Source organism: Cataglyphis hispanica, chromosome 23 (assembly GCF_021464435.1).
Source record: "Cataglyphis hispanica isolate Lineage 1 chromosome 23, ULB_Chis1_1.0, whole genome shotgun sequence".
Taxonomy (NCBI): domain Eukaryota; kingdom Metazoa; phylum Arthropoda; class Insecta; order Hymenoptera; family Formicidae; genus Cataglyphis; species Cataglyphis hispanica.
The window spans coordinates 967,404-982,050 of NC_065976.1; the positions used below are offsets into that span (position 1 = coordinate 967,404).

The 14,647-nt window shown below is 33.8% G+C and overlaps 1 protein-coding gene across 1 annotated transcript in view; it reads right to left on the reverse strand.

The window, feature by feature from the left end:
• The window catches only part of LOC126857932 (acetylcholine receptor subunit alpha-like), a 151,439-nt gene that overhangs the window by 136,256 nt on the left and 536 nt on the right, over positions 1-14,647 (reverse strand). The window contains exon 2 of the mRNA XM_050607844.1: positions 7,872-8,155. Within this exon, the coding sequence (XP_050463801.1) occupies positions 7,872-8,078 (207 nt within the window). The 5' untranslated portion in view covers positions 8,079-8,155. The remainder of the gene's footprint in view (positions 1-7,871; positions 8,156-14,647) is intronic.

A 14,647-nucleotide genomic window follows, 5' to 3' on the forward strand; every position in this document is an offset into this window, starting at 1 on the left:
TATAATAATTTAATATAATATAATAATATATAATTTTCTCTTCTTTCTTTTTTCCTTGACAAACATTTGATTGATTGCCACTTTTTTCAAAACTTTTTAAATCAATTTTCTCTGCAACAAAAGTGCATTCAAAATGAAGTAAAATTTAAAATAAAAATTAAAATAAAAATGTTATGTGCTATCATAATTAAGATTTGATTTTTTAAGAAATAATCAAAATAAGTCACATGTTAAGCATGTGTTTTATAAATATGTTACCACATGATGAAAACATAAATTCGAGTCTGTATCGTTGTTATGTTTGCAACTTCGTTCAAAGTTTTGCGGGATTGTACCAAATATGAAAATGATTGCATCAGCGATATAACGAGACCTCCGACGTGTTGTTATGAATATCAAAGCAACGGACGCGGTGGCGTCGATGCTGATATGAAAGAGCTTGGACACTAGGTCAATAAAGATCGTTCTCCATAATGCAAAAAAACCGTACGACTGCCTAAATTATTCGCTTGTCGTTCTCGTCCCGCGGTCTGTCATCTCTTCGATTTAATGCAACAACAAATTTGTCGAGACAATCGATTGCTAGCTCATTGTTAAACCGGTGCATATAAATATTTAATTTCAAAATCTTCTCCTGTAAATATAAAATCTTCTACGTAATAAGTATTGAGTTGAAACAAAAATTAACATATTAATTAATAACACGTTGAATAATACATATTAATTTTCACGATGCATAACGAAATGTAAAATTTTATTAAGCACGCCGATAGACGCGGGTAATCTCAGAAACTCGCACGATATATTGTATGTGATTGAAGATCATTCCGACGAGAGGGCTATGCGAAATCGTTTGATAATTAATTCAAGCAGCTTGATGAACGCATCACGTGCGTTATTCCTGAATAGAACTTGCATGTGCGAGTAAGTTACAATATACGCGCTACGCAATTGTAATTCTTATTACATATACGATAGGCGGAAAAACAAAATTCAATTTTCAGAGTGCATAAAATGCGACGCGCGTGTATATATAAATTTTCTTGTTCACAATACAACCGGAAAGCGGTCAACCAGCCCGACTTGATTTACGTGATGGTATTAAAACGATGTACTCGTACACTCGTACGTACGCGCCTGGTATGCATTCTATTATGCAAATTTCTCCCGCGCATATCGGCAAGTGGCGTGTAATTTATAAATTTATACGCGCGACGCGCATAATCGAGTAGCCGAAGTATAACAGAACGCGGTAGCGATGAAATTATCTCGCCAATATCGCGCATCATTCGATATGCCCGTATGCGATAGACAATGCGTTTTTTTCCTTTCCAACACGTTACTGTGAATATTGTGACTGGCGCCTCTTTGATAACATTTTGATAATACTGATACACGTGAGCGCGAATAGAGAGATAGGATCCCTTTGTGCATCATCGCGTCGATTATTTCTCGTCGACGTGAAGTCATTATTCTTCGTATTGTGGATAATTACTTTTGGCTTCTCTCTCGAGCGTACTATTTATGAGGAAAGCGCGACAACACTATTCAAGAGTCATTATTTCAATTAATATTTACGCAATGCGATCATGCGGTACTTTTTTCTTCATGCAATCAATATTATCACCATAAAACGGAAGGAGGAATGTTTTTACCAAAGATCAAAGTGAATATATTTAATTGATCTTGGCTGAAATTTTGTCTCATTAATTCATTCAATTTAAGAGAGTGCTTAATTTCTCCGATGCGAAAAATTCAAAGTCGATACTCTTGATGAGAGACCGACGATTTTAACATTGAAATTTCCGAGATGATTATCTCGGCTTCGGCTTCTCGAAGTGGATGGATCGCCTTGCTCAGATGAGGGCCTTCGTAATAAGCTGTAATGAACTCTAATGGAATCCAATCGGCAATCCTCGAGAACTCCGCGTCGCGTTTACTCGTGCCGGTAATGCCTTCACTGTACATCGCGGCGTGCAAAGTGCACTGCTTATGATAGATCGTCTCGACAATGGAGGCAGAGCAGTATCTAAGCCGAGGTCGTAAATAGTAACGTACATGGGCGGTATCCTACCACTTCGTATATGCACGCGCGTATGCATCGCGCTCGCTACTATATGTGAAATCCGAAGATTTCATCTGCTACCCTCTATTCACGCGCTTCGCGGTTTCGCATTACTCTGACAGTTCGTGTTCTCGCGATATGAGCTGTCTCGAAAATTTATTGAAACTTACCAAGGAATTTAATTGAACGATTTAATATTAAAATGAAAGAGTGAATTTTTAAATGTATTTTAAATATAATGTAATGTCTAATATGGATTATAAATTTTTTCACTATATCTGATAATTAGATCCTTTAATTCATCGATAGGAATTTTCTCTTTAATTCTTTTCATTTAATTGAAGATAAAGCTTCATTGATTCTTATTGTAATACAAGCCTTTGTTATTCTTTTATTCTCTATAATTGGAAGATTAATTAAAGATATATAATTACAAAGAAAAAAAATGTACGTATATTATCGTAATAATAATTTCATGACAAGTTCTCTAGCATCAATAAAAGCTTCATTTTCAACATTATGCTTTAATGCATTTTAATTTATGTATTTAATATTAGATATAAAAATTAATAATAATTATTATTATACTTCAAATTTGCTTGACGTATTAAATTTTCATATAATTATAACTTTGAATTAAATTTACAGAGAAAGAGAGAGAACGCTAGGAGTCTAAATAAATTAGAAATATTTGGTTTAGTAAATTTGGAAAGAGCCTTTGTTACCATGTTCTAATATTAAAATATAAACGTTAGCAAAATTATGAATATTATTTTATATTCATGATATTTAATACTTTTCATAGTTTGTCCATTCATTTTCAATTTTTGTTTTAATTTTGAATATATTAAAATATTAAATATTTATAATATTAAAAATGTAATAAGGAGAAAATTAAGAAAAAAAAAAGAATAGAGAGAATAATGCTAAATTCTGTTCTAAATACGTTTCTTAAATTCTATTGCTTTATTTTCAATATACATATATCTTGTATAGATTATCAGATATTTTGTTTTCAAGGTATTCCATGCACAGTAGTTTTTAGAAAACGTTACAGCAAGATTCCCAGAATCCGCGCTAAAAATAATTTTTGACGTTTTTTTTTTTTTTTCGCTAATCTTAATATTTCGAATATAACTGAGCATTGATAAAATTCGCGAAAACTTATTAAAGAGAGATAACTTCAAAAGCATTTTTAATATCGAATGACAGGAATATCAGAATGGTATGCATGAGTAACCCTTCTGTCTTATTACATTCTACTGTAGTGACTTCAAAGACAAATATTGCACAAGCGAGAGACACGTCCCACAGATAACTGCCGCGCACAGCGTATTCATAAATAAAAAATTCTTATTTATGACTGCCTCGTTTATCTTCTTTAAGCATTTAAACGACGAACAAATGACAATTGTTTCAGAAAACTAAGAATATTCCGTCACAATTTGAAGAAATCATAAAAATTTGCTTCCTTTTTTTTATATATTATCCTATTCTGTCTTTATATGAATCTTTATTTTGAAGATAAAAAAATGATAAGTGAAATAATCTAAATTACAAATAGATTCTTTCTTTTTATACGGATTTATCTAGGATTAAAGTTCTATTCAAGTTCTCTTGTGACATAAATTTGTTATAAAACTATATAAACAGACAAAGAAGAAGAAATTATTCGCGAGAAAGGGAATAGGAATCTGTAGGAATGCGATGCATCTCTTTCACTCGCTCGCCGCTTCATTTGATACAAATGGAAGAATTCCTCCCCCGGTGAGAAGACGCGACTAACGCAGGATGAAACTTTCACGAGGCTCTATAAAAGCACGAGGAATTTTCAAGATGTTGGCCAGGAATGCTCGTGGATCTGGCAGTGTTGATGGATATACCTTTTAAGCCCGCTAAAATCAGATGCAATGACGTCCGCGCTTATTTTTCTTTTCTTTTTAACCGCCGTCCTTTTTCCATCTTTCGTTAACTTTCAACAGCCTTCCTCGCTAGCGATACTGCAGACCCGCAATCCCGGAGAAAATTGGCGGAGCGCCTTTGGCGCTCGTAAAGCTCGAGCTATCCCGGCAAAATGAGAACTCGCGTGATCGCGCTTTGATCACGCAAGAAACCGCGACGCTGATCGAATGTGGCGCGAAAGCATCCATCAGCGACTCGCGAGATATGGCCAAGTATCGATTTGATGCCGTACACGAAGTTGCCCTTACGATGGCCGCCCTTACGTTACTTGCCTTTCGGCGAGAAAGACGGCGAATTGAATTTCTTGAGAAAACAATATTCTCTTTATTATTAATGTATACTGATTATTCACATTGTCACAGATTAATGACAGATTGTTTAAATAAGAGACAAACTATCAACGTTCAATAATCTGTCACACATTTCTTGGAGCAACTACCAAGTCTTCGCATTAACTAGCATTCATTCTCAAGTAAACATTAATTTCTACTTTATAAAGTAGAAATTTTTTTCTTATAAAGAATAATAGTTATAGAAAAAAATATTTCGTGACGTGCAATCGTGCTCTGAAAAGGGCAGAGAGCTAGTGGTGCGCTCCAAGTTCAGGGGTCGCTTAAGCGATTTCCGATACTTGCGTCGGATATTGCAATTTACAAGTTATAATATGTATAATATGTTAATTATATGGAGTCGGTTAAATTCCAACGTGACGCGTGCGAAATTTCGTTAACGACGCGCCTTTCGCGCAACCCCTATAAAATTTAATCTCGCGAGAGAAGCCGCGCATCGGAGTTTTCGCGCCCAGCACGAAAGCCCCGCATTTTTTACAATGTTAGCGGTCACGTAAATTACTACGTAATTACGCACTGTGTGCGTATTGTCCGGGTGAGGAAATGTAGCTACGGCCGAATGATTCGCGTGGAAATTTCTGTGACGCGCGCGCATAATTACCGGATCTATTTGTCGTGCGGATAAGTCAGCCGAGAAGAGGTTGGCGCGTGGATTTATCGAGTTCCGGCATTAGGGTGAGAGATAACGAGGCTCTCCATACCTCAGATCGTAAAAGCGAGACGCGGCAATATTCCTTTCCGAGAATCACATTTGCGTATCGCTAAAATTGCACTTCCGGGAGGAGGGCGGGAAGAGTTACGCGAGGTCACGCAAATCGACCGTGGAGATTTAAGTAATTTGGATTTTACATCGGAATAAATTCCTGGCGAGATTTCTCGCCGAACGAGCGAGCCTCTTATCATCTGAAGCAAATTGTCTGCTCTTGCTATTTCGCTGATTGCTATGATTTTAATCAAGTTTCCATCAAGCTATAATTTCACTGTTTCTGTTAATAATATACAATAGTACGTAACAGAAATGTATATTATGTACTATGCATATCAAAATTAACGATGCAAAATTTAGAGATAAATTCATTATTTAATATTAGAAAAATCTTTCTTTCATATTTTCCAAAATTAATTGATCTATTTTCACCTATAATACATGCTATTAAATTACAACATGGACGCATGAAGTCTAAGTGGATAACAATTTTTTAACGGTCCAGATATTGTTGAAACCTTCATCGGTCAAATAATAATACTAAATGTCCGTCCAAAACGGTATGTATCCTGTATATAGTCACTCCCATGAGAATGTTAGTCGCGGACAGGAATTTCAAGGAATGACTGTGCCTCTTATACCACGTTCTCATGAAAGACCGAATCGCAGTATTATTCTCCACGGTCCGAAACGGTGCGTTGTTATGCCGGGTATATTACTAGTGAATCTCTATATTCATAAATTTTATCGCTGCTAGACTCGTCCACGAAAATTTCCAATTGTCCCGCGCGATGTTTTATCGTCCGACACTTGTCGGTCTGTGACTACTCATATGTCACGCAAAAAAAAAATCTCGCAATATCACACTTTATATCGAATTTCCACACGTCTAAATGACTGAATTGGAAAGAAGAGATTATTATATATATATATATATATATATATATATATATATATATATATATATACGTTTTACGTAGTTTTTTAGAGAGAAAGTGAGAGAAAAAAATGCCAGAAATTGTTAATAAAAATACTTGCTCTTTTTTATCCGTCAAACATAATATTTTTATCAAAAAGCGCATCGTGAAAAATCTGTTTAACTAAATTAAAATATCTGCACCTGTGAAATATAATTTTCCATCGGAAAAGATACGTCATTTTTTATGTAATAAATTTTAAATATAACTTAATAAGTAAAGAATGCAATTACTAAATACCAATGTTAGATCGATGAGTTTAAATGGGTTTCATCAAGAAGCGACTTGATGACTTTCTTCATTAATTTACACATAACTTGTCGGCCACAAGTGCTTTGTTATTAGACAGATGCAAGAATTAAACACACGAGCAGAGTTAATGAACAGAAAGATATTTCTCTATCCTCCGTTTATCGCGTGTACTTATCATCTTAATTAAAAATGTAAACGTATTAATCCAAAGTTACGCTGCATATTTGCTAATTTCACATGCTTTGTTATAATCCTTTAAGCCATCAAGCGTTACATTTCGTCTGCCTGCAGAAAGTCTTGAATATCACAAATATCTCTGTAGATTCATTAATACTACAAATTAATTATTATCACACGATAGTATCGCTTCTAATAGAATTAAGTGGCACTTTTAAGAACCTTTTCGAGAAAATTACGTATAATAAATAAAAAAGAGCGAATGTATTTTTAATAAATTTTTTTTTTTACGCTTTCATAATCCAACTTTAATAAGCCCAATCTTGACAATTATAACATTGATTAAAATTTTCGTCAAAGTTTGACCAAGTAATTATTCCAATTACTTAAGTTTTATGCCATTTTCCTTTGCGACAATTTCTACGGTAATTTTCAGAGGACTATCTTAACCTAAATCGCAAATTGGCTATATTAGAATGCCCGTAGACTTTACAAGCTATTGATTTTATAATAACCATAACGCGCCCTTTAATATATTATGCTTACGCAAGTTTAATCATCGTCTTAGATCGTTTGTAATATTAGCAAAGTTTAAAACATTTTCTACAAGTACTCTCTTGAGAACAGATAACTAATATTCAGTAATTCTCGATAAATGGAAAGAAGAAAATTTTACAAATAGATTACTTCATTTGCAATTAAAAGAATAATAAATTAACGAATCTGGCAAAAATTAAATAATTAAAAAAAAAAAAAAATTACGCCATACACGGCAAAAATAATTGAAAGAGTGAAAGTTTTGACAAAAAAAAAGGAAAAAAATTTATAGAAAAACTTTCAGACTTATGAATAATATTTTCATAATCAGTTCTTTACGAAGAATTATCTTCTCTCTCAAATTATATTATTATTTACGGCCAATTTTTATACGAAATATTCTACGTGCTAATATTAATATTAATAGCAATATTATTAATATTATATTATATTATTAATATTAAATTAATATTAATATTAATGAAAAGTTGAACTTTAAAATATTATAATAGCAATATATCGTGGTTGATTCGTTTCAAGCCATAGAAACATTTTAATTTGCGATAAATAGCTGCCAATTATGCGTTTGAACTCTCTCTATAATCATTTAGGATATATATATATATATATATATATATATATATATATATATATATATATATACTCCAGCAAACTGTCGATTATTGCAATATTGAATTCATATAATGTCTCATTGATGATTATTTAAATGTACTGATCAAATATCGGATTATCTTCTCCCATAGAGAGTAAATCGACGACACAAAAATGATCGAGGAATTTTGCAAAATTTTGCAAAATTTTCCAAATAAAGTTTTTTCACTTACCACATCGATGAGTTGCGAGAGCTTAAGCTTGATGCACACGCGCAGCACATCCGAGGTGTTCACCACGGGTCGTACGAGCTTGTTATAATTGGATAGCAGATCGTCGTAGAGGCGCTTCGCGTCCGGATTCCCGGCGACGGCTCCGTGAACGACCAGCGCCGAGAGGAACCATACGCGCAGCGTTTCCCCGATTATGGGGGACATCATGATCCCCCGAATCCTCCACTATAAAAGACGCGCCTGGCCCCTTTCTGCCTTTCCTCCGGCCGCACGAATCCACGTATCTAAGTAATAAGAAAATGGAAATTAGTTGCTGTTCATCTTTCTTCGCAAAGGAATACCGCTTGGGAACTTCTCTCTTATTTACTTTATTATTTAGCGACCGTGTTTCGCGTTAAGATAAAATACAGTTTAATTAATTTATACAATTCTATTACTAACTTTTAATCTTAAAGGTTAATTAAGGTCCGTAATAAAATTCCTGGATTCGTATTTTTAATTGGTTTGCTAATTAATTTCTGTATATTGAATTTCAATTAAAAAGAGAGATTATTTAGAAAAATTTGCACTCGAAATTTAATTAAAAAATTGAGAATAGATGACTTTTTTTTAAATTTTTGCTGAAACATATCTACATGATGGCTTCGAAATTAGTCAGAAGAGAATGCATAAATTTTAGTACGCCATGCATACGCGTGAACGAAACTCTATGTTGGGCTGTTGTATTACACCTTGCCAGACTACATTTCGTTACGGTATGTGCAATTCCCACCATATACCACACCATGGACTGGGAACTATACAACTTGGCCCGCAGGCGGATTTATGGATACGAGTAACGAGTTCACGATCCTCTCTCTTCTCCGCTTCTCTCCCTCGCGCAAAAAATTTCGCAGTGTTGAATACAAAAATAATATTGCTCAGTATAAAAAACGTTTTCTGCTATTTCTAAAAATTTTTAATTTCTTTGAGTCTCTTATTTTTTTTTTTAAACAAAAGCTGCAAAATGTTTCTCCGAGAGATTTTCTTTATCTCTCTCGTGATGAATATTAATATAATAATACAATAAAGCTTAATGCGTATAATATATAAACGGAAATGCAACCGTAATCATAATCCTAAGCGTATACTGTTGCGATACGAATAGTAAATCGGAAATAAATGAGGGCAAACGATCTCGCGATGCGTAACGATATTAAAGTGCTCACGTGGAATCGGGCCGATTAACGGCAAGCCGACACTTGGCATGGTCTGGGCGTTGATTTTCAACGCGCATTAAGCCGCTAATTCGCGGCCGCAAATCGTACCCCGTCACGAAACGGATTGATCGCATGTTTCGCAAATCGCGAGATGTTTGCGCAGTGGCATTCCAGCCAGAAATTTAACGAAGTCAAACCAATAGAATGGGTCTGATTGCGTTATAACGCGATCTATATCGCGACAATTATCATCGCGAATGCTATGATTAAACAAGCTAGCCGATTAATTTTATATGCGTAGAAAACGGCTTTTTGTTTCTTTTTTTGCTGCTACATAAACGAGGAGAGTGTTACATGAGAGAAAATTGCGACAATTACGAACCCAGCGGCACTTCACGACTTTTAAATTTTACGACCGCATCGCGTAGTAAATACGCGGTATTGCTGGATGGTATGATTGGATTTTCCATTTTAATGATACATATTGAATTGCGTACTGTCTACGTTTGAAAGTTTTGGAAATTTGAGAATAATTTTTTATCTTAATATTTCAATCGTAATACTTTGACTGACCTGAAGCAAATTATTCTCTTATATTCATTTATTTTTCTATAAATACATAAAATATATAATAATTAAATAAAAATATATAATAATTTAAATACATAAACAATAATATTTTATAGACTTTAAAATGATGTTAAATGCATTAAAATAAGGAAGAATTTTAATATGTTAAAAATCTCAGATTTTATACAAATACAGTTATATAAATAAGAGAATCTCAAATCATTTTTCATCTCAGCTGAGATTCAATTTTTGTTGACTTGTTTAAAAATTCTATTTTGAATGCACACACACTCCTGCGAGCTTCCCCCTCCCTTTCACTCGCGATCAGATATAAAACTCCCCTTCATGGCTAGATATAAATCCTAAACGATATACGACATCAATCTGATTCGATCGTCGTAGACGTCCAGTATGGGATTAGCGGATAAAACGTTGCATCGTTTCGACGATTAGGATTATCCGCCAGGATTTTGCCTCACCCTTCGTGGTACTGATAGCAGCGTTATATCGTCGATATTCGCACAAATGGGAAATTGATATTTGGACATTGCTGATTCGGTCAAGCAGGCTCGAGAGTGCCTGAGATTTCCGCATTGCGGAAAATGTAACTACAATATAAGCAAAGTGTAAGCTTTTTTTTTTCATCTATTAAATATCGCGAGATATTAATTTTAATATCGTTCTCAGATCAATCACTGTTGACGTTTCTACAATAACATGTTTTTAATATGATAAGCTTTGAGCTTACATATTTTTTAAAAATCCGAAACAGGTATTCCAAAAGGTCTGCAATTGTAGTACATGAATATAATATAATTTAATATATTAACGTGCAATATATAAATAAATAATTTGTTTACCGTGGTAATTTGCATGTGCTTCTTGCATTATCGCAAAATATAATCCAAATATAATGAATAATAATACATTTGTTACGGATGACAATTCAGATGGAAACATATTCGTGATTATTAATTTATTATAATATAAAAACCAGTAAAAAGGGGAAAGCAAAAAAAATTTTAATTACTATTTTTTTTTTTTATTTCTTTACGTCTCAAGGATATTTTAAAACTTTAATATATTCTGAGATAAAAAAATGTGTACCAATTTAAATGCGTCTACCTGATCCTACTATGCAACAAAGATGTTAGTCGAGAAAGTAGAACGCTAATGAAACAATACTTTAAAAGCTTTTGTACTTTTTACGAAATTTTTTCTATTTACAGAAGAGGCAACTTTTAAGTCAAGATATCATTTCTACATAATTAATATTTTGCAGTAGATGATCCAAATATAGCTTCTCTACAAAGAGCTTTTTGTTTTATTTTTAATGAAATATATATATATATATATATATATATATATATATATATATATATATGAGCATATAATTAAATTCGAATAAACAGTTTTATTGATCAAATGTATCTTATAATAATTATTATATAATAATGAAAAGATATAAAAAAAAATATATATCTTTAAAGACATTTGATAGCTAATATATATATTACATGCGAGATACGCAGATTATTTCCAACTAAAGAAGAAAATATATTTAAAAAGTGTAACTAGAAAAATTAAAAATATAAAAAAAAAAGTTACTCACGAATCTCCAAAGCCTGTTTATCACTGTTCCAAACTGTTATAATACTTTACCTATAAGATCAATAAATATAAGATTATATTATCAAATCATTATACCGAGATTTCACGCTATAATCGGATAGAATCTCTCCCCCTCAGATGAACGGTTCCGTATAATTTGCCATAATTTCGATGTACGCGGTTGATGTATCATAATAACGCGAATATGAACGGCGGGAATTTACGCGAGTACCTACATATTACCCCCGACGACGAAGGAAGGATCGATCAGAGCCCTGGTCCCACTTCGTCTGCCGCCGCGCGAATATCTAATTGCTGTTGCGTCCCGCTAACTGGGTCAACGGTATATTATTTCGGATTAGCATACCGAGGAGAACCGATCTCACGACGTTATCATCAACCTGAAATCTATCTTAGACCGAGACAAAGTTGGCATAAGCACCAAGAACGTTTATTCAATATTAAATTCGGTTCTGCTAACACACGTTGAAATTAACAATTTCAATTTAATAACTCCAATTGTTTTTATGGTATAACTTTAGTATTGCTTTCAATATTTGTGAAATTCTGATTTCTACATTTCCTATTTCTGGAATAAGAACACATTTGATTAAGACAATATATGAAAATGTTGTTTCGCAAATGTAATAATTATATGCAGAAAACAAGAGAAAATGAAGCTAATATAAACGCAGCTAATATTTTGGAATCAATAAATGTTGATTCTAAATAAGGCATTTTTGGCGCTGTATGTGTGAAAATATTTTTTTAATTTATTGTTTCATGATTATCAAAAGGATTCTACCCAGCAGAGACTCACAATGGTAAGTACGGGCTTAGTAAATCCGAGATACCCGAGTTACTTAACACCTGGATTTTTTAATTAAGCCATTAAGAGTCTTCGAGACAGAGACAAATAAAAAAATATATATCGAGCGATGCTTATACTTGAAATATTATACATCTGAAAAATAAATATTAATATCGAGTCTCGTCAAACAGTGTTTTAAGTTTTTGTTTTATCCATACTTTACATTAATTTTTAAAAACTTTTTATGACTACTGTATTTGGACATTTTATATATCTTACTTATACTCCAAATTATAAAATCGCAAAAATAAGTATATTATATGTATTTATTTACAATAAATACACATAAAAGACAAAACGTTTAAATACTACAAGACATTCGTGGGAAAAGATTTGTGAGAGAATCCGTCGTTGATTGACCCTAAAACGTGCGTAATTCGCGTATCGAGCGCAATTCAGTCGTACAATCCAAAAAGATTTAAAACATCTCTACGGCTCAACATACTTTAAAGTTCGCTTCGTCCTCGTTTCACACTACTTCCTTTCTATTTTTCTATCGGAAAACTAAATTACTTTAAAGCGCTCTTTGTGATCGCTCGAGTGCCTCCGAATAAGAATTGTTTTTAGTGCGCGAGCGAATTCGATGGAAATCGAAACAATGAACTCGGATGGCAATCCATATCAGGATACTGTAAGATTAACGATTCTATATCAGGCAATAGCTTTTCTCGCGCCTATTTGCATTTATAGTGCGAAACGTTTAAAATTTTTTTCATTGAAATTAAAACAACATGCTCGCACGATCGATGCGTGCGTTTAGTGCCTTTATGTATAAATACATATAATAATTAGTCTGATCAAAATTTTTAATTTTGTTATTAAGATTAGAGAGTTTATAGAACGTTTAAATTATGTTCTTAGCAATAATAGCTATCGATGTTTCGCGTGCACAGGCGCTTTGTTTTTCCTTTTTCTTTTATGTGTGTTTATGTGTTTTTCCTTTGTCTTTTATGTGTATTTATTGTAAATAAATACATATAATATACTTATTTTTGCGATTTTATAATTTGGATTATAAGATATATAAAATGTCCAAATACAGTAGTCATAAAAAAAGTTTTTAAAAATTAATGTAAAGTATGGATGAAACCAAAACTTAAAACACTGTTTGACGAGACTCGACATTCGATGATTATGATACGATGTCGATGATCGACAGCGATAACAGCGTAGTCCGCACGATGTGTGGATGCGATCGCGGATTAAAAGGTTATCGTGTGGAAATGACACGTTGTTTTCGGCGACGTCTATCTCCGAAACTATTTCAGTTTTGGCAGAGAGGACGAAACATGGTCCGCGTGTAATAGAATTGGAAACATTCGATTGTGTGTTCGTATCGAACGACCGAGGCAATGATCGCAAAGCCACGTGAAGGTTTCTATTCTTGACAATCCATTAGCTCTTTCGACCGAAAAGGATTTTACGATATCGCGCATCCGGCCATTTCGATTGGGACGCATAATTGAAAAGACACAGAATGTACTTTGCACCGACGATGAATATTTAAACGAGAATCTGTCGAACGTGGATCTGCTCGTTAAAGCTCTCGGGATTTTTGATAATCCATTATTCCAATCACCATTAAACGCAAAGTATATTTGCGAATCGAGATAATAAATAATACCTTCCTCTTTCCACGAGAGAGTATCTACAAAAAAATGACCGCGTTGATGAGAATTAATAAATGTCATAGCAAATATATTTAAAAAAAAATTCTTACAAATTATGTAATAAAGTTAAATAATATAATATATTTAAATTATTATAATTTATTGCTTCATTTTCAAATAATATAACTATATTGTAGTAAGAAAAGAGGCAGAACCATTTTATAAACTAAATTATTCATGTTCGGGATGAGAAGTGATAGCACGATCGAAAGAATCCCGCAGGGATATTGAAAATTCTTTGTGAATGATATTCAGAATAGGAGCGTTTATTAAACTTGGATAAAAATCGCCGCGCAATTCCAATTGAAATACCGGGCGAAAGTTTCAGGGAGCGCGGACACAATGGAAAGGATTTTGCACGGCTCAGGATATTGAATCCGGCGTTGCGAGAGAGATGCGGAATGATAAGGATAAAAAGGACACGCCGCGCGTCACATCGTGTTCGTGCATCCGAAGCATATCCGATAATTGATCGAATCTCGCGATTAGAGACGATCCCGCGGCGCATCCAGACTCGCACCGTCGCCGTCGTCCCCGTGAAAACGTCACGCGTAAGATCGCGAATCGCTCTCTCTCTCTCTCTCTCTCTCTCTCTCTCTCTCTCTCTCTCTCTCTCTCTCTCTCTCTACCCCGTCCGCTCTTGCTTTGCGCGATTAAAGTTTACGCGAATTGAGATTAGCGCGGCAGCTGCCGAGAGCGCGAACCGTTCCCGCAACTTTGCTCTAATTACTCGCGATTATATCTTACGCGCCTTTGAACCGTTATTCGCGTGGATCCGAGTACTTGTCTTTATTTGGGAACCCTGCTTTCCTACGATTATTACGTTTTTGCGCGATGAGTATTTAACTTTATCTC